The 21,174-nt window shown below is 48.3% G+C and overlaps 3 protein-coding genes across 4 annotated transcripts in view; 2 read left to right on the top strand and 1 right to left on the bottom strand.

Annotated features, from left to right (window-relative positions):
* Positions 1 to 5,105, bottom strand: LOC117004430 (oxidative stress-responsive serine-rich protein 1-like). Its single transcript, XM_033075201.2, has 4 exons — positions 5,033 to 5,105; positions 4,006 to 4,126; positions 2,265 to 2,375; positions 1 to 1,614 (listed from the first exon to the last, which is right to left on the bottom strand). The coding sequence occupies exons 2-4, from the start codon at positions 4,080 to 4,082 to the stop codon at positions 930 to 932; spliced, it is 873 nt and encodes a 290-aa protein (XP_032931092.1). The 5' UTR covers positions 4,083 to 4,126; positions 5,033 to 5,105; the 3' UTR covers positions 1 to 929.
* A 54-nt stretch (positions 5,106 to 5,159) lies between these two features.
* OSER1 (oxidative stress responsive serine rich 1) lies at positions 5,160 to 10,897 on the top strand. Of its 2 annotated transcripts, none has more exons than XM_033075216.1 (4): positions 5,160 to 5,200; positions 7,380 to 7,493; positions 9,237 to 9,350; positions 10,088 to 10,897. In XM_033075216.1, the coding sequence occupies exons 2-4, from the start codon at positions 7,414 to 7,416 to the stop codon at positions 10,773 to 10,775; spliced, it is 882 nt and encodes a 293-aa protein (XP_032931107.1). In that variant the 5' UTR covers positions 5,160 to 5,200; positions 7,380 to 7,413; the 3' UTR covers positions 10,776 to 10,897. The 2 variants fall into 2 exon arrangements, with proteins under 2 accessions (XP_032931107.1, XP_032931108.1); XM_033075217.1 differs by having other exon boundaries at positions 7,377 to 7,493.
* Positions 10,898 to 14,374: 3,477 nt separating this feature from the next.
* Positions 14,375 to 21,174, top strand: part of JPH2 (junctophilin 2) — a 31,699-nt gene continuing 24,899 nt past the window's right edge. The window contains exon 1 of the mRNA XM_033075331.1: positions 14,375 to 14,857. Within this exon, the coding sequence (XP_032931222.1) occupies positions 14,479 to 14,857 (379 nt within the window). The 5' untranslated portion in view covers positions 14,375 to 14,478. The remainder of the gene's footprint in view (positions 14,858 to 21,174) is intronic.

The following is a 21,174-nucleotide window of genomic DNA, read 5'->3' as shown; positions in this document are numbered from 1 at the left end:
TGGGTTTTGACAAACATTTATTAATGCAAGTCTCGGTGACAGAATTTTTTATTGCAGCATTTTCAACCAGCAGGAATTTCATAGCTCTACAGCACAAAGCCAGGATGATACACACGTCTTGTTCACCCCCTTTCCACACCACTCTGTGTATCAGATGTGCTCAGAAACATCCTGTATAGATAGTTCCACCTTCTCCACTCCTGAGACTGCACAGCCCAAAAAACCCGGTAGCCTGCTTCACTCCCCCCTAAATTATTCCATCTGTAAAGCACAAATAACAAAATATATTTTTACTTCTAAGAGCTTCACTTATCTGCAGAAAAATAGAACTGCTTAAAAGTGAGAGAGTTAGATTAAGGAAGGGTCCAAGTACACACCTGCATGTTCTGGACCTCTCAAAAAATTTGTAAGGAATAAGCATTCACAACTTGATCCAACTAAAAAAGGAGCCAGCTAGTGTTCAAGGAAAACGCTGAATGCCTTCTCATCCTTCTCTCTAGAGCAGGATATGAGGATGGAGCTGTAGCTGTGAAACTTTTCTCTAAGTACTGAGATGCATTAAGAATGAACATTCCAAACACTTCAAAATATCAGAAAAAAAATCTAAAAGTTTTTTGGTTTTGTTTGGTTTTTTTCCACAACATAGTGAAAACAGCATACAAAGCTTCAATATCCACAGCACAAACCAAAAACCAAACAGAGCTCATTTGATCTAGAGTGCTTTTGTTAAGGTGTTCAGAGACTTTAGTGCATTCTTTTTAGAACTAAGCTCAGAAACTATATTTAATTTTTCATTTTATTAGAAAACTAAACTGTATGAGGCAAAGAAACATTTAATCAAACACACAACAGTGAAAACATGGCACTGACAAGGCAATTAGCCCAACCATTGTAACAAACTCTGCTTCAGGATTCCCTATTGCTTACAGTCAAGTGTACATCATCTCCGCCATGTGAGACATTTTCTTGGGAATATATAAGTAGTATTCCATGTATCCCGAAAGATCTTCAATAGTCACGTCATCCACAAAGGCTCGAGCTTGCTCAGAACAAGACCTGGGAGAGCTTGCTGAGGCTGTCCCAGAGGGAGATCTGTTCTGGAGGGAGTGGGCATGGACCCCCAGGACTGCCTTCTCGCACTCGGACAGGACGCTCCGCAGGCCGGAGAAGGAGTACACCTCCATGGTGCACCACTGCTTGCACTGGCACTTCTTGTCCGTACAAGGGCACTGCCTGCCCTTGCTAAGCATGGATAAGGACTGGAAATCTGAGGTTTGCTTAGAACACAGGCTGTTCTCAAAGGATGAGGAGAGAGCAGGGCAGTTCTCTCCTGGCTTCTGCAAAGGCTCTTCGGCAGTGAGAGCTTCCAGCGGTTCAGTTCTGTCGTTACTGGCCTCAAGGTGAGAATCCTGCCCGTCCTTCGTACCATGTTCTGCTGGGACAAAAACATCTGAGCTGATGACACCCTTGGAAGAGTCTGCCTGGGGTTTGTGTTTCAGCTGGTTGTTGGCTTTCATGTTGCAATAGGTGAACTTGGGAGGGTGCAGGACCGGAGACTTGGAGCGCCGGCGCCGTGGGACCCTCGCTGATCCTCGGGAAGGCTTTCTCACACACCTGCAGGGTTCAACAGGTGAGCAAATGGGTAACTCCAGATCTACACTACAGCTCAGCAACCTCTAAAGTGTGATTAAAAACATTTTACAACATTATTTTTCTGCTTGGAAATACCAGATGACTGGTCACTTACAATCTCTGACACAAACGTCGAGGACTCTGAAGAAATTCGGGTTCCCCCAAAGGAAAGATACACACAAGGAACCCTTACCCAAAGTGCTTCCCCCCAAGTCTTCTTATTCAAGGTGCTTCCCCCCAAATCTTCTGCCTTAAGCAAATGATACTCTGTCATCTCAAATTGAATTGTAGTGCAGAACCTGCATCAGGTGGAGCTGCTTGCAGAGTCACACTGAATATCCAGGTACTTCAAAAGCAATAGAAGAACCCAAGAGTGAGGTGAGAGGGAGTTGCAAAGGTTTAAGACTTGCAGAAAAGTACTACTGATGACATCGACAGAAAAGAAAGTTTTGGGAACCCTCTCTAAGAGAAGATGCAATATTGTTTTTAAAGACTTTGATGACATTTCCTTAAGAACAACGTATCACTTATGGAAACATTTTGTGATAGAAAGGAAAGATCTCTCAAAGCAACTAATTAACAACAACTGGCACTGAAAGCATCCTGCAACTGTTCAATGTGTCATGTTTTACCCATGCCACGCTTCCTTGGAGCTGACAGTCTGCTGCTTGGCTCCATCCATGGCTGCTCTTGTCGTTGTTCTGAGGATCGGCCCGTCGCCCACGGACAGAGCTGCAATACATCTGGGTAAAAAGGGAAATGCCACATCACAGAAATGCTGAACATATGGCTCCAGAGGCCCACACTCAGCCTATGTGCTTTGGATGCTCAGCTAAGCCCATCAAATTTGCTGCATTGACTCCCTCTGTAGTCAGTGGGTAGAAACAGGGCCTTACAGAGATTCATCTGACCCCTCTTACTGTACTGGCCTCACCAAGTGGCTAAAGATAGGTGAGATGAAATGAAAGGCAGCCAAAATGCCCAGAGGTTGATGTCATGCCCTATTTGTACTAAAATGACACATTAAAGGAATGTAAACTCAGGTTCCAAACGTTCTTGTCAGACAATACTCATTAAAGACAGTCTTGTACTCCTCTGAAATGCAAAGTTGGGCACCCAGAGTAGCAGGCTGAGGGGGAGTCAGTGGGGAAGTGGGTGAGGTACAACAGGCAGGGACAGATTCCTGATTTATTTAGTTCTCATTACATTTTTGAGATAAGCATGGAATGAAGAAAGCATCTGGACTCTGGAGGTTTAGATGACAAACATAAATGCCTCAGCACATTGATCTGTATTTATAGTTATGATGGCTGCAGGTGTGATCTGGAACATGGGAAATTGTAAGAAATGAGGCTGAAATTCTAGCAAAAAGCCCAAATACTCTGCCCAAAGTTGATCTTAACGGATTAGTCACAAGATTTGAGCTGTTCACAACACATGCCTGCAAAACAAGATCTTTTTATGCCTGAGATGTCATCAGGAATCAACCAGAAGCCCACACAGTCTGCCAGTGGTACTACATCAAAAGTGTTATGATTAATAACCATAGTTCCTTGATAGAGAACAGCTATTTTTTTCCACATTGCTCAGAAGACCTCTTGAAGTAGAGGGAATGAATAGCAAAGCAAAATATATTTCCACATGCAGAGGAAGTCCTGAATTCACAGTGCTGATGGCTGTGAGGATGAATTCACAAAGTAACACTGTCAACACAAAACTTCCTCTTGTGTTTGTAAATTCCCAAAAGACTTCCAAGTGAACGGTCTCAGAGTGTTAGACTGTATAATTTTATCAGCTCTTACACTACATGTCAGCACACCCAGTATCTTACTAAGTTTTTAGGAATATCTGCAGACATTTTACTCCACAAAATTCCCTGGAATCAGAAATGCTCAGAGCTCATATTTAGCCTGGAGACTGGGCTCCCCAGAACACTCTGAGGTGTTGGTGCTGTTGTCCAGATGCCTTCCAAGCAAAATTTTGTGCACTAAATAAAGGCTTACAATGTGGCTACAGACACCAGCGTGTACAGAACAAATTCTGTACCACACCAGGTGACTACAGCTATGACAGTTAAAAGTGGGTTCACTGCTTTAGGGGAGTCTTTTCATGTTTCTGTGCAGTCACTGTGTGAGTTCAGTTGGATATTAGTCAAAATTACTCTATAATAAAGTACTGCTTTGCATATTAGACAGTTATAATAACTGTACTTCATCTGAAGTGATGCAGTTCAGACAGAGCAAAGAACTTTGGAGAGTAAAGAACCTTTCACCAAATGACATTTTCTTTTTGAAATGTAAAATAATAGAAAACAAACACAAATATGTAATGAAATCCTAACAAATTACATTGCCTTTTTTGTTGCTCACATACCCTGCTGCATCCACTCTCAGCTTTTTGAATGCCGTTTGTAGACTCTCCTCCTCTTCATCTTTAGCCTCCAAGTCCATTGATGTGCTCTCAGTGGATAACCAATCGTGCCATATAGAATAAACTGAAACACAGAAACTGGGATTTGATACTGAGGTTTGAACACAGATGGTCTGTACAAAACTGACTGACACCGTGATGGATGGTCATTCTTCCATGGGCAATGTCACTCATTGCCTTCTGACCACACCTGCCCTGGGCTCTGAACTCTGAACTCCCAGGTCTGAGTGGTTTGGAACAAGCACAGCCTGTGTCAAAAATATCAAAGTGTCTTTTTATCAATGGGTGAATACACATCCTGGCAACCTGTGCAACTTTGATCTGTGAGCATGGCATCTGCAGCAAAGCTTCAGAAAGGTTTCAGGAGCCACAGGACGGTTTAGGTTGGCACAGCTCCCTGGAGGTCCCGCTCCTTTGCTCAAGCAGGGCCACCCCAAGCCTAGTTTCCCAGGACCTTGTCCAGGTATCCTTTGAATAACCCCAAGAAGGGAGACTCCAGAGCCTCCCTGTACAGCGTGTGCTCAGCCGCCCTCAGAGAAAAGCGTTTCGTTATGCCCAGACAGCGTTTCAGTGTGTGCCCACGGCTCTGGTCCGGTGCCCAGGCACCAGCGAGCAAAGCCCGCCCGTCCTCCCCGTGCCCACCCTTCAGGCATTTCGCACCTCGCAGAGATCGCTCCCGAGCCTCTTGTCACGGGCAGCAGCGCGGGGGCGGCGGGCAGTGCCCGGTGTGACAGCCCCGCCGGCACAGCGCGGGGCCGGGGCAGGCCCGAGCCAGGCCCGCGCTGCCCGCGCCCGCCCGAGGCTCCACAGCCGCGGAGCCCAGCGCTCCGCCACCTGCCCCGGGGCCTCCCGCCGCCGCCCCGCCGGGAACCCCCGCGGCGGCCCCTCCGCTCCCCCGGCCCCTCCGCCGCCCCGGGAGTCCCTCCAGCCGCGCAGGGCCCGTGCCGGGGGTCGCGGGGCCGCCACTCACCCACCGCCGCCTGCCCGGGGCGCGCAGCACAACAGGACGTGACGTCACCGCCCGCGGGGGCGCGCCCCGGCCCCGCCCGCCCCGCCGGGCGCGCGTGCGCGAGCGAGCGGCGGCGGTTCCGGGGGCGGCGGAGGCGGCGGAGGCGGCGGGCCCGGCCCGCGGAGCGCGGTGAGTGCGGGTCTGTCCCTGCGCCCTGCCCTGTCCCCATCCTCACCCCCATCCCCCCCTCTGCGCGGGTTCCCCGTGCTCCCCCGGTGGTGTTCCCGCGGCGGGACCTTCCCGCGCGGCTCCCGCCGCCGGTCCCGGGTGAGGGCGCTGGGGGAGCCCGCGGGGCGGTGCCGAGGCACGGCCGAGCCCGGAGCTGCGGCTGCTGGGCGGGAAGGGCTGGGGAGCGAGCTCGGAGCGGTTAGAAACAGAAAATAAAAATGAGAAATATGAAAGTTCTTGTCCCGCGTGACCCGGAGCGTTGTGCCCATCCCGTGCCCATCCCGTGCCCATCGTTGGCCCGCAGGGGATGGAGGTGCCGCTGGCACCGGGCTCCGCTGGGTTTGTAGTGCGCCCTTACTGGGGAACAGCCCGAAATAAAATAGAAAAGGTGTATGTGTTTTCCTGGGAGGTAAAAAGTATAAGTTTCAGTGGTTTTTGATACGGTAAACTTTGGCTGGTTTTCACAGTTATTGATTTATTTATTTTTTTATGTGTGTGCTAATTGGCTCGTGCATCTAAAATGCTTAAGCTTGTACTTGGTTATCACACAGTGAGGCTTTTATCTAAATAAATCCCACATTGTTCCAGGGTTTGCAGTGTTGGTGATGAAGGGCAGCACGATAAAATATGTAGTGTAAAAACTGGTACTCTGTTTTGAGTAATGTACAGTGATTTTAAAACTTTTTACTTTCATCTTCCTGCTAAGGTTGTGTAATACAGAAGGTAGCTTTAAAAAAAAAACAAAAAAGCAAACCTTATGTAGCCTGAAGTTTTTTACATTTCGGAGAATTATCTGAGGATGACTTGAGGGCTAAGGAATAAAAGTGGAGGCCATCTGTTTCAGCAGAGCAGTAATATTTGGTTAAGAGAAAACATGAAATAGTTACTTGCTCAGATGAGCATCGTGTTGTCAGTGTTTAAGCTTCTTCCTCTCCTGTTTACTCCCTGTCTGACTCACGGGACACCATGTGCCTTGAAATTGTTATGATCCATCATCCTCCTGTGTGTGTCATCATGGCTGTCTGCAATCCAGGGCAGGCAGGTGAAATCCCAGCTCAGAGAGCAGCCAGAACAGCACTGGGGACAGCTGCCACCTCCAGCTGGAACGAGAGGGTGAGGGAACAGAGATTACCCCTCTCCCTCTGTGTAAGGAACTGAAGGGAGTTCTTTTCCTTGCTACAAAAAAGGCTTGTGCAGGGCTTTGCACTTCCCTTTGCAGCAGTGTGTGAGGTTCCTGTTGAGGTCCCGCTGGTGTTTCAGCCACTCATCCCGGTTTGGTGACATCAGCAGACGTGGTGAGGGTACCCTGCCACGTCATCCAGTTAATGGAGATGTTAAACAGGACTGCACAGTCCTGACCCTGGGATACACTGCTAGTGCCTGACCTCCAGCAAGCCCAAAGAGCATCACATTTAGAAAGATTTGAGATCCTTTGTAGCTAGATTAAATAATGGTCAGGGTAGTTAAAAAAAAAAAGCCAGTTTTTATAATTTTTTTTAAATTTAAAGCAAGGCTTTTTGATTGCTTTTTGTATTTGTTTGCATTTGTACTTGTTCACAAGCTGATAGTGGAAAATTTTAAAGCTATTTGTAACCATAATACCATTTTCTGATAGGACTGATAACTCTTGCTGGGACCTAGATGTAAGGTCAAAAAGTTTTGTTTGGCTTAAAACTTTATATTGTTTTAAGAAAAATCTCTTGCCTTGGGTTTTTTTAAAGTGTATGTGTAACACTGAGTCCCAAATTTGGAAGGAAGGGTTATAGAAGGCTGACTGTTTCTAATGGTATTGTTCCTTCTCACTTCCAACTCTTCTACAATTATTCTGGTAGCACTATAAGACAAGTGGAAGAGTCTGGCTGGGCTGTAATTATGTACAAGATACTGTTGACACCAAATTTGACTTTGAATTGTTAATTCACCTACAGTTGTACAAGAGGCTTTTTGTTTCATTCTTGGGTATCATAAAGCTTGTTCTGAGTCAGCTCTCAAAAATGTTCTACTAGAATGACCTCAGCTTTGTGTGCTCAGTGTGCTGTTTTGAGTTTATTTTCATGTATTATGGTGCTGCTGGGCAACTAATGTTTTTAACAAGGATTTGGCCTTTATTTTCATGTGGTCTTTTTTCTGCTTGTGGCAGTACATGGTAATTCTATCACCTTCTGGCCATCCCAATGATGAAATCAGAAGCTAAGGATGGAGAAGAGGAAAGCCTGCAGACAGCATTCAAAAAGCTGAGAGTTGACACAGCTGGGTGAGTAACACCACAGGAAGGCACAGACTTGACATCTTACAAATGGACTCAAAGGGAACACCCTTGCTGTGAAATTTGAGGGAATGAGGTAATTGCAAAAGGTTAGGCACAGAAAGCTTTCATTGTAGTTAAACATACTGAAATAAATTCACTACCTGCAGACTGCATTTCTTAAGGAATTGTAAGTTATTTGATTGCTGTCAGCTTGCAGCAGACCTGAAAGAAACCTCACAATCCTCAGAGCTGCCAGTGTGCTTGAAATGAATCTGGCTGCCAGAGGTTGCCAGTACTAGAGTCCATAGGACTGGAACTCTGCTGTGGAAGTTAGCATATTGCCATGGCTCTGAAGGCCTGTCATGAGAATAAAATCACATCTTTTCCCAGGAGAGAAACTTTCTTTCCATGTCAGTAAGGGAGAGCGTTAGATTCAGTGCATGATTCCCACACAAACTATTTTCATTGCTGTCAGAAAATTTCTATTTATAACCAAAATCACTAACTGGGAAAGAATGCTTTTTGTGTTGTCTTGGTTTGTGGAATCTGACACATGGCACTTACCTTCCCTGTCCCAGGTGGCAGAACACAAGCACCACTTGTCTTCTGTTGATAATGATAATTTTTACCCAAAATCAAATAAAGGAAAGCTTCCACATATTGTTTTTTTCCTGCTGACAAATGTGCAGCACATTACTGTAGAATCTGAGGTCCCATAACCTGTTGTCAGTGATGCAAGTACACTGTCACTGAAATGAAAGGGTAGGTAAGGCAGATTCAAGGTGGTAACTAGAACTACCACAGAGCTGAGACTGGGAGTAGATGGGCTTCTAAAGTTATCTTTTGTTTAAGGAATTAAACTCATTAGTAATGAATTGCCTCTCATTGTTTCAGTATTTCTAATACCATCCTCCATCTGGGCATATTTGATTACTTTGGAGTTTTGATCATGTGTTCTGTATGGAAATTAGGTTGACTAATAGTTTGGAATCTCTTAACCCCATCCCAGATCCGTGCATGGGGACTTATTTTCACTTTTCAAGGAATCCATCTGTTTACAAACTAATTTAGCATAGGATTTGGAAAATAATTTTCTTGGGACTTCCAGTGTAATATGTGAAGTTACAACTTGAAAGAATTATTCTCATGAAGAGTCCTTCAAAATAGGAGTGTGGAATGAATTTATAGCACCAGAAGATTTAGCAAATCTACCAAGGCCCGTGCCTTGAATAGAAGCTGAAGGTCTGACACAACTCTGTGGCTCAAATGATTCAACTTGCAGGAGTATGAAGAGTTTTAGCTTATGTTGACAGGCTATGTTAGACAGAGGCTTAAGTGTTCTTCAGCTAAACAAAGTCTATTTATGTCCAAAGAACATTTATTTTTAGGAAAGAATGGCTTATTTGTCTTTGGAAAAAGAGACGTGTTTCTTCAGTGGTGGTGTTTCTGCCCTGCCCTCTCCTGGGAAGCTGAAATTTGGCCATTGTGTGTGTTTGTCACTGACACGTGGGGCTCTGCAGTGAGCTGTGAATGGCATCTCTTGGTCAAAGGGTCTGTTATACAGTCCTTGGAAATAGGGTGTGTCAGCATTCATCCTTCTGATTTGGGTCTTTGTGGGGAGGTCTTTTAAGACATATTCTAAATGATTTGGAGCAATATTTTCTGGGAAAGAAGGTGCACAAGGGTTTATTTTAATGATCATAACGCTGACCTGTGCAGGCTGTTAACTCTTCATTCTGTCTCTCACAGATGTACCACTTCTCTCTCTGTGGGTGATGGGACAAGTCCCAGAGCAGTAGTTAGAACAGTGGCAGATGAAACCAAGCCTAAGAATGTGTGTGCTTCTAAGGAAACCTGGCATGGGTAAGAGAAGCTTGGGATTATCAGACTATTTCAAATGATACTGCATTGAAAAGGAATGTTAAGTAGACAGTTTCTAGTTGGTCCTCCTCTAAACAAAGGACCTGAATTGTCTTTACCAAAGAACTTTTTAAAATACTCACACCACCTTTTTCTCTTCATCTATGACTGCTGTTCTTTACAGTTACGTGAAGTGAAAGGAAATGTCATCTATAGGTGGCTAAAAGTTAGAGATATTTCTCAATGCAAATGTGAGCTGCTGGTTTTGATTCAGAGAATCATGAATGCTTCTCTTTCAATTGTTGTTTGATACTGCAGAAGCTATCATCATGCCTTGGGAACTAGATTAAAATAAAGAGTTGGTTTCTAGAGTAGCTCTGCAGAACTTTATGCTCATCTGAAACAAAACCATCTTTTGCCCTTGATTCATTAGTTTTGTGCTCCTTTCTTGTGCTTTGTCCTTGTTGTAGAGATTATTTTGTCATGTGTTACATGCTTTACTCATTTTCTGATCTTTAAAGCCCACTCTGAGATGCATTTCTGTGGTGTCCCTTTTATGTTGTATACAACTGCTTGTCTACAACTAAGACAGATTCCACGACAGCAGAATACCCTGAGCAAATACTCCTAAAGCTCATGCATGCAATATAAATGCAGGAGAGGTTTTGCCCAGTGTTACTTATAACCCAGCAATAAGTATTTTGGTGAATCTTCATTCCCTTTGTGTCTTTCCCTGGCAGGTCTGTGAAGAAGCCCTCGAGAGGAGTTGTGAGAACCCAGCGTCGCAGGCGTTCCAAGTCTCCGATTCTTCATCCTCCCAAGTTTATCCATTGCAGCACAAAATCCCATTCCACATGCAGCCAGCTGGTGCAGAAGAGCCATGCTGATGCCCAGGAGGACAGCAGTGGGTTTGGGATGCCAGTCCCAAAGGAAGCTTGTGCACACGAACGCTGCAGCATGGCTCCGGATGCCGGCCAGAAGGGAGCTGATGAGGCTTTGGGAGTTTCTGTTGCACGGTTGACATCGGAGAACACTCAGGAGAACTCTCCAGCTGCAGCTTCTCCAGCGTCCAAAACAAGCCTAAAGACTACAGAGCTGTCTGACTTCCAGTCTATGTCCAAGCTGAACACGGCTGAGCCATGTGCATGTGCAGATAAAGCCTGTCAGTGCAAACTGTGGCAAGATATGGAAGTGTACAAATTCTCTGGCTTGCAGAGCAGCCTCCCCCTGGCACCTGACAGAACGGTTTGTGAGGATCACTCCCAGCCTTTACCATCAAGAACTCCCTCAAGTTCTCCACGCTCTTGCTCTGAGCAAGCCAGGGCCTTTGTGGATGATGTGACAATTGAAGATCTTTCAGGATACATGGAGTATTACTTGTATATTCCAAAGAAAATGTCTCACATGGCAGAAATGATGTACACCTGACAGCAAGGAGCACTAAAACCAGAAGGGTGGCTGGTTTAAATCTGCCCTCAGGCACATCATGTGAATATGCAACCCACTCCCTGCTCACTGTGCTTGCAATAAAAACACTTCTTTGCATCTCAGCTGATGTTGATTATTTAAGCTGGACAAACAGTTTAGTTTCAGCCTTATAATTTAAGCTTGGAATAGGTAATGTGGTAAATGAACTTAGGCATACCTGCCTGTACTTAAGAATCCCAATGCTTAATTCTGCTTTGTTTCCAAAATCCTCTTTTTGCTTTGTTGGAGAGGAGTCCCTAGATTGCTTGGTGATTAGAGCTCTTCTTGTGAGACACCTGATGTCATTCAGATCCCTTGAAATCACTTTGACCTCGGGTTGTAAGACTCAGGCTTGTGGTTTTGGATGCTTGTGCCTCTGATTTTATTTCATAAAGGAGTGTGACCATCTCCTACCCTCTTCTAGGTACTATTACTGGAAAAGTGGAAAGCAAACCTTTTATTGAATTTCCAGCAGGCCTTAGAGACTTGTCTGCAGGAGAAATACCCTGCATTCTTCAGGGGAGTTGCTGCTGTGGTTAACCAAAGGAAAAGTGAGGGCATGGGCCGTGCTCACTGTATTTGTTACGGTGACCAAACCAGAATTTGCTCATTTCAGTGGTCTTAATTCATACACTGCTGTCAGTTTTGGGGGTTTTTTAGTTTCTTTCTTTAGCCTGTTCTATAGGACCAAGTACTGCCCTTCCTTCAGGCATTAAAACCCATAGACTGGAGTGAGCAGTAGTCAGTTTTGGGGAAATCTTGAGCACTGTGTCTCCACTCCAGTCCTGCTAAACCATCGTCACTTTAGCTGCCCTGTCCAGCTTTGCATTCTGGAATTTACTGCTTCAGAAGCAAGCAGCTCTCCAAACATAGTGTGCCTCAGGACAGTGTCTCTTTTATGAGTGTCTAGCAAAGCAGCATCCCATCAAATACTGTAATTTGTTGAGGGTGATAAAAGCTGTTTGGTTTGTCTTTACTATTTGCAGTACCTCAACTTTCTGACGTGTAAGATGTGGAGAAGAAATGGAGACAAACATTTTCCTGCAAAATCATGTGGTGTTACTCTTGGGGATTATTATTTTTTTGCAATTTCTGTGGCAGCACCTGGTGTCTTAGGACAAGTGGCCATGTGAGTTTACCTGTTTTGCCAGTTCTGAAGTGTCACCTGCACCGTGCACAACAGACCTGGGTCCCACATCTCTTTCTGTGCTCTGCAATAGCTGCATTTCTGCCACCTGTGTTCTGAATTCAAGGCAGTTTTTTGGTAACTGTTGTATACAAAACTGGGCTACAAAGTGCAGAATGACTTTATTTCTCAAATAATTATTCTTAACTGTTCTCAAATGCAAATTCCAACCACAGCACCGTTGTGGGGCTGAAAGTGCCTTTCAAGACTGCACTGCTTTTACCATTTCATTCAGTGACCACAAACCCTGTTCTGCAGGGTTTAGGATTGCACTGTCCACTGCTCAGTACTGTGTTCAAGTGGATTGAAATCCAGGAGATGTAAAAATAGTAGAAAAATGTGAGCTGGTTCTGACTGGGAAGGGACACGAGCAGTGCCACTAGAGGTCAGCCCCAGGCTGGGGCTGGCTGCTGCAGCAGGCTCAGTCTTCAGGGAGAACAGGATTTTTTCTGCCAGAATGAAGAAATAAGAGCAGCTCTGTGTGGTGCCTTTGTGCACACAGACTGTCAGTGCTCTCTAAAGTGTGTGTGGGTTTGTTGGCGGTCAACAAAAGCTCTTTAAATGCCAAAATCTGCATAAGTTATTAATGTTTAAACAAAGTGTGCAATCAGTTCACAACTGTGCTTGTAATTAGAAGTTGCTAAGTAAATAATTACATAGTCCTGAACTTGGCATCCTCTTGGGACAGTTACAACATCTTTGGGCTCATAAGTGCTGGAACACCATGGAACAGAAGACCATGAGTTGCTGCAACCGCTGCCTTAACGCTTTCTCTTCTGTTACCACAAGGTGTTTTCAGATGTTTTGGTCCTTGCAGAAACCATAGAGCAAAACCTTCTGGTTTTGCTTTGAGAAAATGTGAATTTATGGCCCTTAATCATGCAGCAGGAACCTTGAAAACTTGCCTAAGTAGTCTAAAAACTACTTAAAAATTTAACTTGAGCCAATTTCAAAATCTGATGTTTTTTAAAGAAGGCTTTAGAGGGATGGTTCTGCCAAATGGCATTTCTGAGTCATGTTTGGGTCTGTTACCAAAGAGCTCATTCCTTTCTGTGGCTGAATAAAAGTGAAGCCCTTTGTAACTAATTTTCTGACTTGGTCCTTCTCACCTGTGCCTGCAGGTGTTTATGTGCTGTCCATACACAGAGCTTCTCTTGCAGTTAGTTATATGTTGTGTGGTTCCTCTGTACTGTCCTAGAAATGCCAATGAGGAGGTTGAAAGTTGAAAAACTGAGTCTGAACCCACCAGTCTGTGACAGCTTTGCCCCAGAGTTCTGTGGGGTTTTGGGATGTCCCCTGGAAGGGCTGATAACACCCCACAGCTCCTGCAGCTTCTCATGCTGGTCAGTCAGGGAGGGTCATTTCCCCGTGCTCTTGCTGGGACAGTGTCTTTGGGAATGGGCTGGGTGTGCTGGAAGAAGAGAGGGTTTGGAGTAACCTGTTACCTGGTCTGTCATTCCTTGTCCTCTGCCATCTGTATGTGATGACATTATTGCACACGAGGTGTCCTGTGGCTACTCCGTGTGTCTGCAGCTGTCTAGGATCCTTTCCACACACAGGCTGAATTATGCTGCTGGCTGTTCAACAGAAGGAAACTTGGGAAGTTGGTTGGTTGGGAATGAGGGCTAAATGATTACTACTGAACTCCTTTCTGCTCTGGAAGTCACTTGGGCAGTAGCAGAGGGCTGAGTGAGCTGTTCGCTGCTCTCGGGTGAGGGCTGTGCTCTCACTCGTGTTCTGCCTCTGCCCGGTCCCACCCGGTGCGAGTGACCCGGCCCCGGGCGCTCCGTGCTCGCATCCCGCGGCTCCGGCGGAGCGGGACAGCGCTGCCGGCCCGGGGGAGCGCAGCGGCCCCTTCCCAGGCTCTATTTTAAGCAGACATTTACTTTCCCAGCCTCTTCTCCGCCTGGATCCCTGCCCGGGGCGGAGAACGGCGGGGGGGTGGGATGTGTCTCTCCCCTCCTTCATAAAAGGGCCCCGACGCGGGGGCCGGGCTCCGGGGGGTTATTTTTGGGAGCAGCTCCTGGGATCCGATGGCCTTGTTAGGGCAGCGCTGACCTTTCTCCCGGCGGGGGAGGAGAGCGGGACGGGCCGGGGCGGGCGGGGGAGCGGGACCGGCCCGGGACCCCCATCCCTCCCTGTGCCGCGGGCACCGGGACTCGCAGCCCTTGTCCGCCGAGGGCCCGGGACCCCCATCCCTCCGTGTGCCGCGGGGGGGCTCCCCGGGCGGCCCATGCCCGTGCCCGCGGGGCAGGTACCGGCGGAGCTGCTGTCCCTCCGGGGGGGCTGGAGCTCGGCCCGCCCTTCTCCCCTCCCTCTCGTCCAATTTCTCCCTCCTGCCGTGCCCCAGCCCCTCGGCCGGGCCAGGCGAGGCAGGAGCGGCCGCTGTCGGCGCCCAGCCCGTTCCTCCGGGGATGCGGGAGCCCCGGAGCGCTGCCCCGGGGAGCGCTGCCCGGCTGAGGGGCACCGCAGGGCACCATGAGCGGCGGCAGGTTTGATTTCGATGATGGAGGCGCCTACTGCGGGGGCTGGGAGGGGGGCAAGGCCCACGGGCACGGCATCTGCACCGGCCCCAAGGGCCAGGGCGAGTACTCGGGCTCCTGGAACTACGGCTTCGAGGTGGTGGGCATTTACACGTGGCCCAGTGGCAACACCTACGAGGGCTACTGGTCCCAAGGCAAGAGGCACGGGCTGGGAATCGAGACCAAAGGACGGTGGGTGTACAGAGGCGAGTGGACCCATGGCTTTAAGGGACGGTACGGAGCGAGGCAGAGCATGAGCAGCGGAGCCAAGTACGAGGGCACATGGAACAATGGCCTGCAGGATGGCTACGGCACCGAGACCTACGCGGACGGAGGTAAGGGTGGCTCCAGGGGAGTGGGAGGGGGATGGACAGCGTCACAGCCAGCCTGTGACAACACAGGTTACATGTTGTCTGCTGAAGGGCTGACCTGGTCCTGTCCCCACCAGTGAGATCTGGACAGGCACAGTGTTCTACAACGCTTCAGTCAAGGAGAGGAGCTTGGGGTGCTCCATCTCACCAATGTGTGTGTGTGCCCCGATTTTCCCAGCTGGGCACAGCACACAACTCACTGTGCGGACACGAGCGAGGAGCAGCAGGACCATTGCCCCAGGCTGCCCTGAAGTGTCTGTTTTTGCAGCTAACACCAACCAACTTGACTTTGTGTAGTTTTTTGACTCCTGGTTCCATAGGGACTGGTTATTGCAGCTTCTGGCTGAACCAGCCCAGAAACTCCCCGCTGGTGCACGACCACAGCGAGCTGTGAATGTTCTCGTGTCGGATATGAGCCACCCACAGCATCCCGCACGCTCTTCCTAAGCATCAAACACTGCTGCATGCCTCTGACAGGCTGCCTGCACATCTGCTTTGCCAGAGTTTTGGTGGAGTCCATCTAAACTGTTTAGAATGTGTAGCCCCACCCTTTCCCCAAAATAAATCCCTCTGGTTATTTGGAAGGTTTCAACCTCTGCTAATATACAACTGCACCTCGTAGTGAGATATTTGTTATGCTCTGTAAACACTTGGTCTAATTGTGTTCTTGTATTAGAGGCAATTCTGGGGCTAGAAACACTGCAAGGATTTCTGCTTAAGTAATTTTGTAGCTCTTCAGCACTGTAATGTTCTGGGCTGCCACATTTAGGATAGCTAAATAGAGAGAGTGATTTGAAAGAAACACCCTTCAAAATGTGGATCAAAATTGCACCTATATTTATCTAGGACAGGCATTGGAGTCGTTTATAAAGCAAAATAACTATAATATAAACCTTCAGAATGAAAAGCATCACATTTATAGGCATTAGAAAAATGGAATAATTCAAGACTGGCTTTCAGGGCTATGTTTTTCATAAATATTTCTCAATGAGTTGTATGGGTTTGTGGGTAACTTTAAGATTGAGAATACAGTCTTGAAGCATACCCATTTTCCTTGTGCTCTTGGATGTTGTAGGCACAGACATGAACTGACACACTCCTCCAGCTCCTTAATTTTTTCCCCCTTCTGTCCTGTGGCCATGGAATGGTTTAATTGGGTGCAGGTTGCATGAACAGAGCCTTCACATGAGGCCATAAGAGGAGTAGGTGACATGGAAGGTGTGCTTTGATGAGTAAAGAGCAGCAATCAGGTAACTCAGCAATGACTGCTGTTGGGAATTTCATTCTGGAGGTGTCAAGGTCTCCTTTGAATTTGCACAGCTGCTTCCTAAAATGCAAATCCTTCCAAGGGTGAAGGGCTACTGGAATTCCAGTTAATGTTCTGGAGAAGGATTTTGAGTGGTAAGACTTGACATAGGGCTTTGATTAGGTATGGGACTGAAAGCTTGGGACAGAAGAGCGGGAAAGATGAGCCAATGCTTTCTCCTGTAGGATATAGAATATCCTGCTTCTGTCAGCACAGCACTCCCTGGGGTGCTGTCCCACACCCAGGAACGTGCCAGCTGCAGGGTCCCTGCTGCCACTCGAGGCTGGCAGTTTAGCCCTGATCTGTGAGGATGTGCCCTGCCAAAACACTGAGCTCAGCCCCACGAGGGTTGTGCTGGGATGCCCAGGGGCTGCTCCATGTGCTGGGTCATCACACCCTGGCTGGTCTGAGCTGTTCATTCAATGCATGAGCCTCTCTGATGGCACACATGGGTGAAACAGCAGCCAAAGCCAGGGATCACCATCCAGCATCACATCTGAAGGACAGGGTGGAATGGTCTCACTTCTCCTGTTTTGTCTCCTCACCTGCACACAGCAACCACCTGCAAGATCCAGATGTGGCCAGGCTGCTAATGGGACCTGTTAGTGTTTGAATTTGAGGTTGCCAAAATAAACATCTGGAAAGGCTTTGGATATCTGCTGTCCCTCGAGTAGGGGACACGATTCCCAAGCCCCTTGGAAGCCAGCCACACGAGGAAAAGGGCTCTGGGAATGTGCAGCCCTTGCCAGGTCATCAGAAACTTTAGGTCATGGTTGGACTGCTTGCAGATTTCAGGGAAATGTAGCTGATTCTGATGTTTTAAAATAGACTTTAACATATATATATAGACATACATAAAAATTTACATTTCAAAATACAATTAAAATACACTTATAGGGTTGTCTGTGTTTGAATCTTGTGTCTGGCCAAGATTTTTTAAAAAGCCCAAATCTGGAGTGAAGCTTTTTGAAATCCCATACGGATTCTTGGTGCCTAATAAGAACCAGGGTCATGGTAGAGTTTAGCCCAGGCACTGTGTGGGTGATTTGCTTTTCTCCCCACTACCAAAAGCCTATTTTTGTGAAAGCTATGGGAGACTGATGGTTTTAAGGAGCCATCTGTAAAATGGATTTAAATCAGCTGAGGGGTTCAGAGCTTGGTGTGTGGCTGGTCAGACACAGTGACATTCTGATCCATTTCTTTGTGTATCCAAGCTGGATGTACTTGTGTGTGCTCTGTCACCAGGGAAGAGCTCAGAGCCCTCTAGAGAGGCAGAATGCCCTGTCAGAAGCAGACTGTGAATAGGGTTGTGGAAGGCACAGCATGAAGGAACTCATTGTTCTGCAACATAAGCTATGAGTAAACATGTAGTTATTTGGCTTTGCCCAGTGAGTTTTGTCCATGCTGTAAGGAAGGCCTCATTTTTTGGATACTTTGGTGCATTTGACTGTGAGTCAAAACCCTGAGTCAAGTCTTACTGTAGAAAAAGATTTCACTGAATCATGCTGCATACCCATGATCCAGCCCAAAGCCTGTCTCTGCTGTACAAAATAACTGCTTGTATGTATGGGGGCAAAAACATCACTCGAAATCAATGCAGCCTAAAACCAACTTATCTTTGATACTGCAATTTGTTCTCTAGAATGCTAAGGAAAACAGTGGTGTCAATTAACCACGGGGAAACAATCAGACCAGTCAGTGATCACAAGACCACAGAAGAGGGGAAAGAAATGCAGAAGTGCTTTACTGGGAGATGAAATGGGTGATATGGAGCAGCACAACTCCTCCCTGTGGCAGGACAAGTGCAGTGGAAAGGAGCCTGGACTGGGACAGAAGGAGCAGCATCCATGGGATTGTGGCTGGGAAAGGAGGAAAGGGGCCTGGGAGAGCCACGATGGAGCTGGCTTTTGTCTGCTGCCTCTGTAGCAAAGCTCCTGCCTGGCTGAGCATGAATTAATGTAGTGAATTTTTTTACCCTTCTATGTGGCTTTCTTTGGCTTTCTTTTCCAGCAGAACCCATCAGACAGTACTGCTGGCACCAAAGGCAGCACTCTGGTTTTGCTGGCCTGTCCTGCCCAGGGTGCTGTGCATCATTTAAATGTCCCTGGCCATTTACACCAAGTTCTAACCTGCCTGTCAGTGCAGTATCTGGGTGACAGCAGGGGACTGTAGGGCAGGGATGCGATTTGAGCTCTTTGCATTATTTACATGGCTGTTTGTATTGTTTACATTCATCACTAATTATATGGGAGCCTTGAGACAGGCTGGGAAGTGTGTCCCTGCTGCTGATGGGATCTTGCTGCTGGGCTGGAGGGCACTCAGAGCTGAAGCTTTTGCATTGGATGCAGCCTGCAGCATCCCATCCTGCTGCTGGGGTGAAGCAGGGGGTGCTCCCACCCCTTTGGAGTGTTTGGAGGTGAAGGCTGCAGGGACATAATTTCCATTGATCCCACAATTTAATCCTTCCCATCCTATGAAGTTACCCAGGCAGCATCACCTGCTCTTGGTTGGGGCTGTGCAGAGGTGATGAATCATATTCCTGGGGGTTGCAGAGGAGCCCAGTGGTTTTAGTAAAACCATTTGGTGGTAAAAATGCTGCCAATAAAGGATTATTGGGGCCCTGTCCCCTGCTAATCATACCCTGCTGAGATACCCTGTCCCACTGCCCTGATGAATCACCAGGGCTGGGGAGGCGGGGAAGTGGGCTCCCTATCCTAAATAGAGATTTACTTGTTCCACATCCATTGCTGTTTAATTATGTGTTACAGAACCCCAGATGTGAGCTCGTGGCAGCCTGGCTGACAGCTGTATGCTGCCTGTGCCCCTTGCCCAGGCTGGGGGGGTACTGGGCTGTGCTGGTGCCTTGGGATGTGCAGCCCTGCTGCAGGGAGATCTTGCACAGCCCCATTTTCTGTGGAGCTGACTGCACTGGGCTGTGTTGGTGAGGCAGGGCTTGGCTCTGCTCGAGCCTTGCGTGCCCTGACTCACGGCCCCGGCGCCTCCAGCCGCTCCCTGCAGCCTCTGGCTCCACTCCAGGGCTGCTCTATGGCCCTGCCCTGGCACAGAGCCCCAGCTGGGCAGGGAATGGCAGCATGACAGGGACATGGCAGTGCCTGCTCGCCCTGCCTTGGCTGGGCAGCCGTGGGCAGCACTGTCAGTGCCCTCTGTTCATCCAGGCAGGGTTGGCAGCTCTGGTCACAGGGACGATGTCGCTTGTGCTGTAAGGGCTGAGGTCAGGGAGCAGAGAGCAGCCTGCAGAGCTGCTGTTGAACCCTGTGTTGAGGGTGGCACTCCATCCCTGCTCCCTGGAGACCCATTGTGGCTTTTCCCAGCCAGCTGGCTGTGTGCTGTTGAGGGGGACAGAGCAGGCTGGAGTGCAGCAGCTGCTCTGACCTGACCCCTGAGGAGTGGCTGAGCCACCTTAACCTGCAAGGCTTGTCCAGAGTTCCTTTTCCAGGGAATTAACATGGCAGCATTACCAGCTGCAGCCTGATACGTGTGAAGTTGTTCCCATCCTAGGAGAAGGTCTCCAATGTCACCCTGATCATGTGTCAGCGCTGCTTGCTGGCAGGGCGGGTGGGATGGGGCACTGACCTCACCAGGGAGGGACACGGGGGCACTCTGGGGGTCTCAATAACTTCACTTTCCACTAGGAAGACTCATCATCATTTTATGGAGAGGGATTTGGGAGCATGGTGAGGAACATGCCCCGATGCCTGGGATCTCCAGTGATGGTCCTTGACTCCTGACTTGTGCCCAAATCCATGCTTATTTTTCCTTATTTTTCCCTAGAAGAGCTTCAAACTCATTCAAGAAAATGGAAAATGGCCCTTTGCTCTGGCTAGTGGCTCCCTATGGCTGGCTGCAGTCTGCACATGCCACGTATTACTTGAACCCCTATATTTTTATAGGGGAGACCAACTGTTTACAGGGACCCCATAATCCCCTGTGTCGCAGGGTGGGCAGGGCTGGCTGGGGGCAGCTCACCCAGGGCAGCAGCTGCTGCTCACTCGGGCACTTCTTGTCTTTCCTGGCCCTCAGCACTGTAAGTTAACACTCCACAGGCAGATCCAAAGAGGATTTCAACGAAACCTGAAGCTTGGGAGGAGAGATTATGCTGCAGAAGTGGCCTGGGAGACTGTAAAATATGCACTCCCACGATCGCCAAAGAAGGAACTGGATTTGCTCCTTGGGGAGCAGGGTCATCCCTGGGCTCAGTAATAGTGTCTGAGGGGGGAGATTAATGCCTTGAAGAAGGGTTGCCCCCTCCATCTCAGACCAGCCCTGGTTGAGCCCCCCCACAACTATAAGGTTGCCTGCTCTCCCAAAATCATGTGTTTCCTGGTAGGTCACTGCTTTTTGCAAGCCAGGTTCAGGATGTCTGTGAAAATACCCCCAGCACAGCAGATCCTTTGCTTACCTGAAGCAGCACCTGGGAGAGTAAAGGAATAGAGTGTTTGTGCTCCCCCATCACCCTCTGCCTGTGCCCCAGGCTGAGGCAGCTGCTGGCAGCCTCTGTTCCACAGGGGGCTGCTCTGGGGTGGCCCATGCCAGGTCCTGTAATGCCAGGAGCAGAGCGGAATGCTGCCTTTGTTTTGGGTGGTTTGCTGGTTTCTGAGGCAACTGCATCTATAGACTGATGAGAGCCAGGCTGGGAAGATGGCTCATCCCCAATCCACAGGGCTCAGGGATGCTCTGACCTTCCCTGTGCTGGCCTGGTGGGTGCTGTGGGTGAGGGCTGCCTGCTGCCCCACCAGCCTCCTGCCCTTCCCAGGAGCTCTTCTTGTGGGGCCTCTGATACAGCTAATTTAAGTCTATCCTGGTGAGAAAAGTCAGATTTGGTCTCCACTCTGCTGGAGCCTGCGGATGTTCTCACCTTTGGGATGAGGGGCTCTGGAGAGGAGCAGTGCCCCAGTCCTTCAAGGTGTCACTGCCAAATTCCTGCTGGTTTCAGCAGGGTGCTGTAGCCAAGGTG

This window comes from Catharus ustulatus, chromosome 17 (genome assembly GCF_009819885.2).
Source record: "Catharus ustulatus isolate bCatUst1 chromosome 17, bCatUst1.pri.v2, whole genome shotgun sequence".
NCBI lineage: Eukaryota > Metazoa > Chordata > Aves > Passeriformes > Turdidae > Catharus > Catharus ustulatus.
The sequence above is the reverse complement of the archived record's forward strand: the minus strand, read 5'-3'. Positions and strand labels throughout refer to the sequence as shown.

Coding starts and splice junctions, on each gene's coding strand:
- LOC117004430 (XM_033075201.2), bottom strand. CDS start 4,082: ATGGACTTGGAGGCTAAAGATGAAGAGGAGGAGAGTCTACAAACGGCA. Junction 2,376..4,005: donor CTGAGAGTGGATGCAGCAGG/GTATGTGAGCAA, acceptor CTTTTTACCCAG/ATGTATTGCAGCTCTGTCCG. Junction 1,615..2,264: donor TCCAAGGAAGCGTGGCATGG/GTAAAACATGAC, acceptor TGAACCCTGCAG/GTGTGTGAGAAAGCCTTCCC.
- OSER1 (XM_033075216.1), top strand. CDS start 7,414: ATGATGAAATCAGAAGCTAAGGATGGAGAAGAGGAAAGCCTGCAGACA. Junction 7,494..9,236: donor CTGAGAGTTGACACAGCTGG/GTGAGTAACACC, acceptor TGTCTCTCACAG/ATGTACCACTTCTCTCTCTG. Junction 9,351..10,087: donor TCTAAGGAAACCTGGCATGG/GTAAGAGAAGCT, acceptor TTTCCCTGGCAG/GTCTGTGAAGAAGCCCTCGA.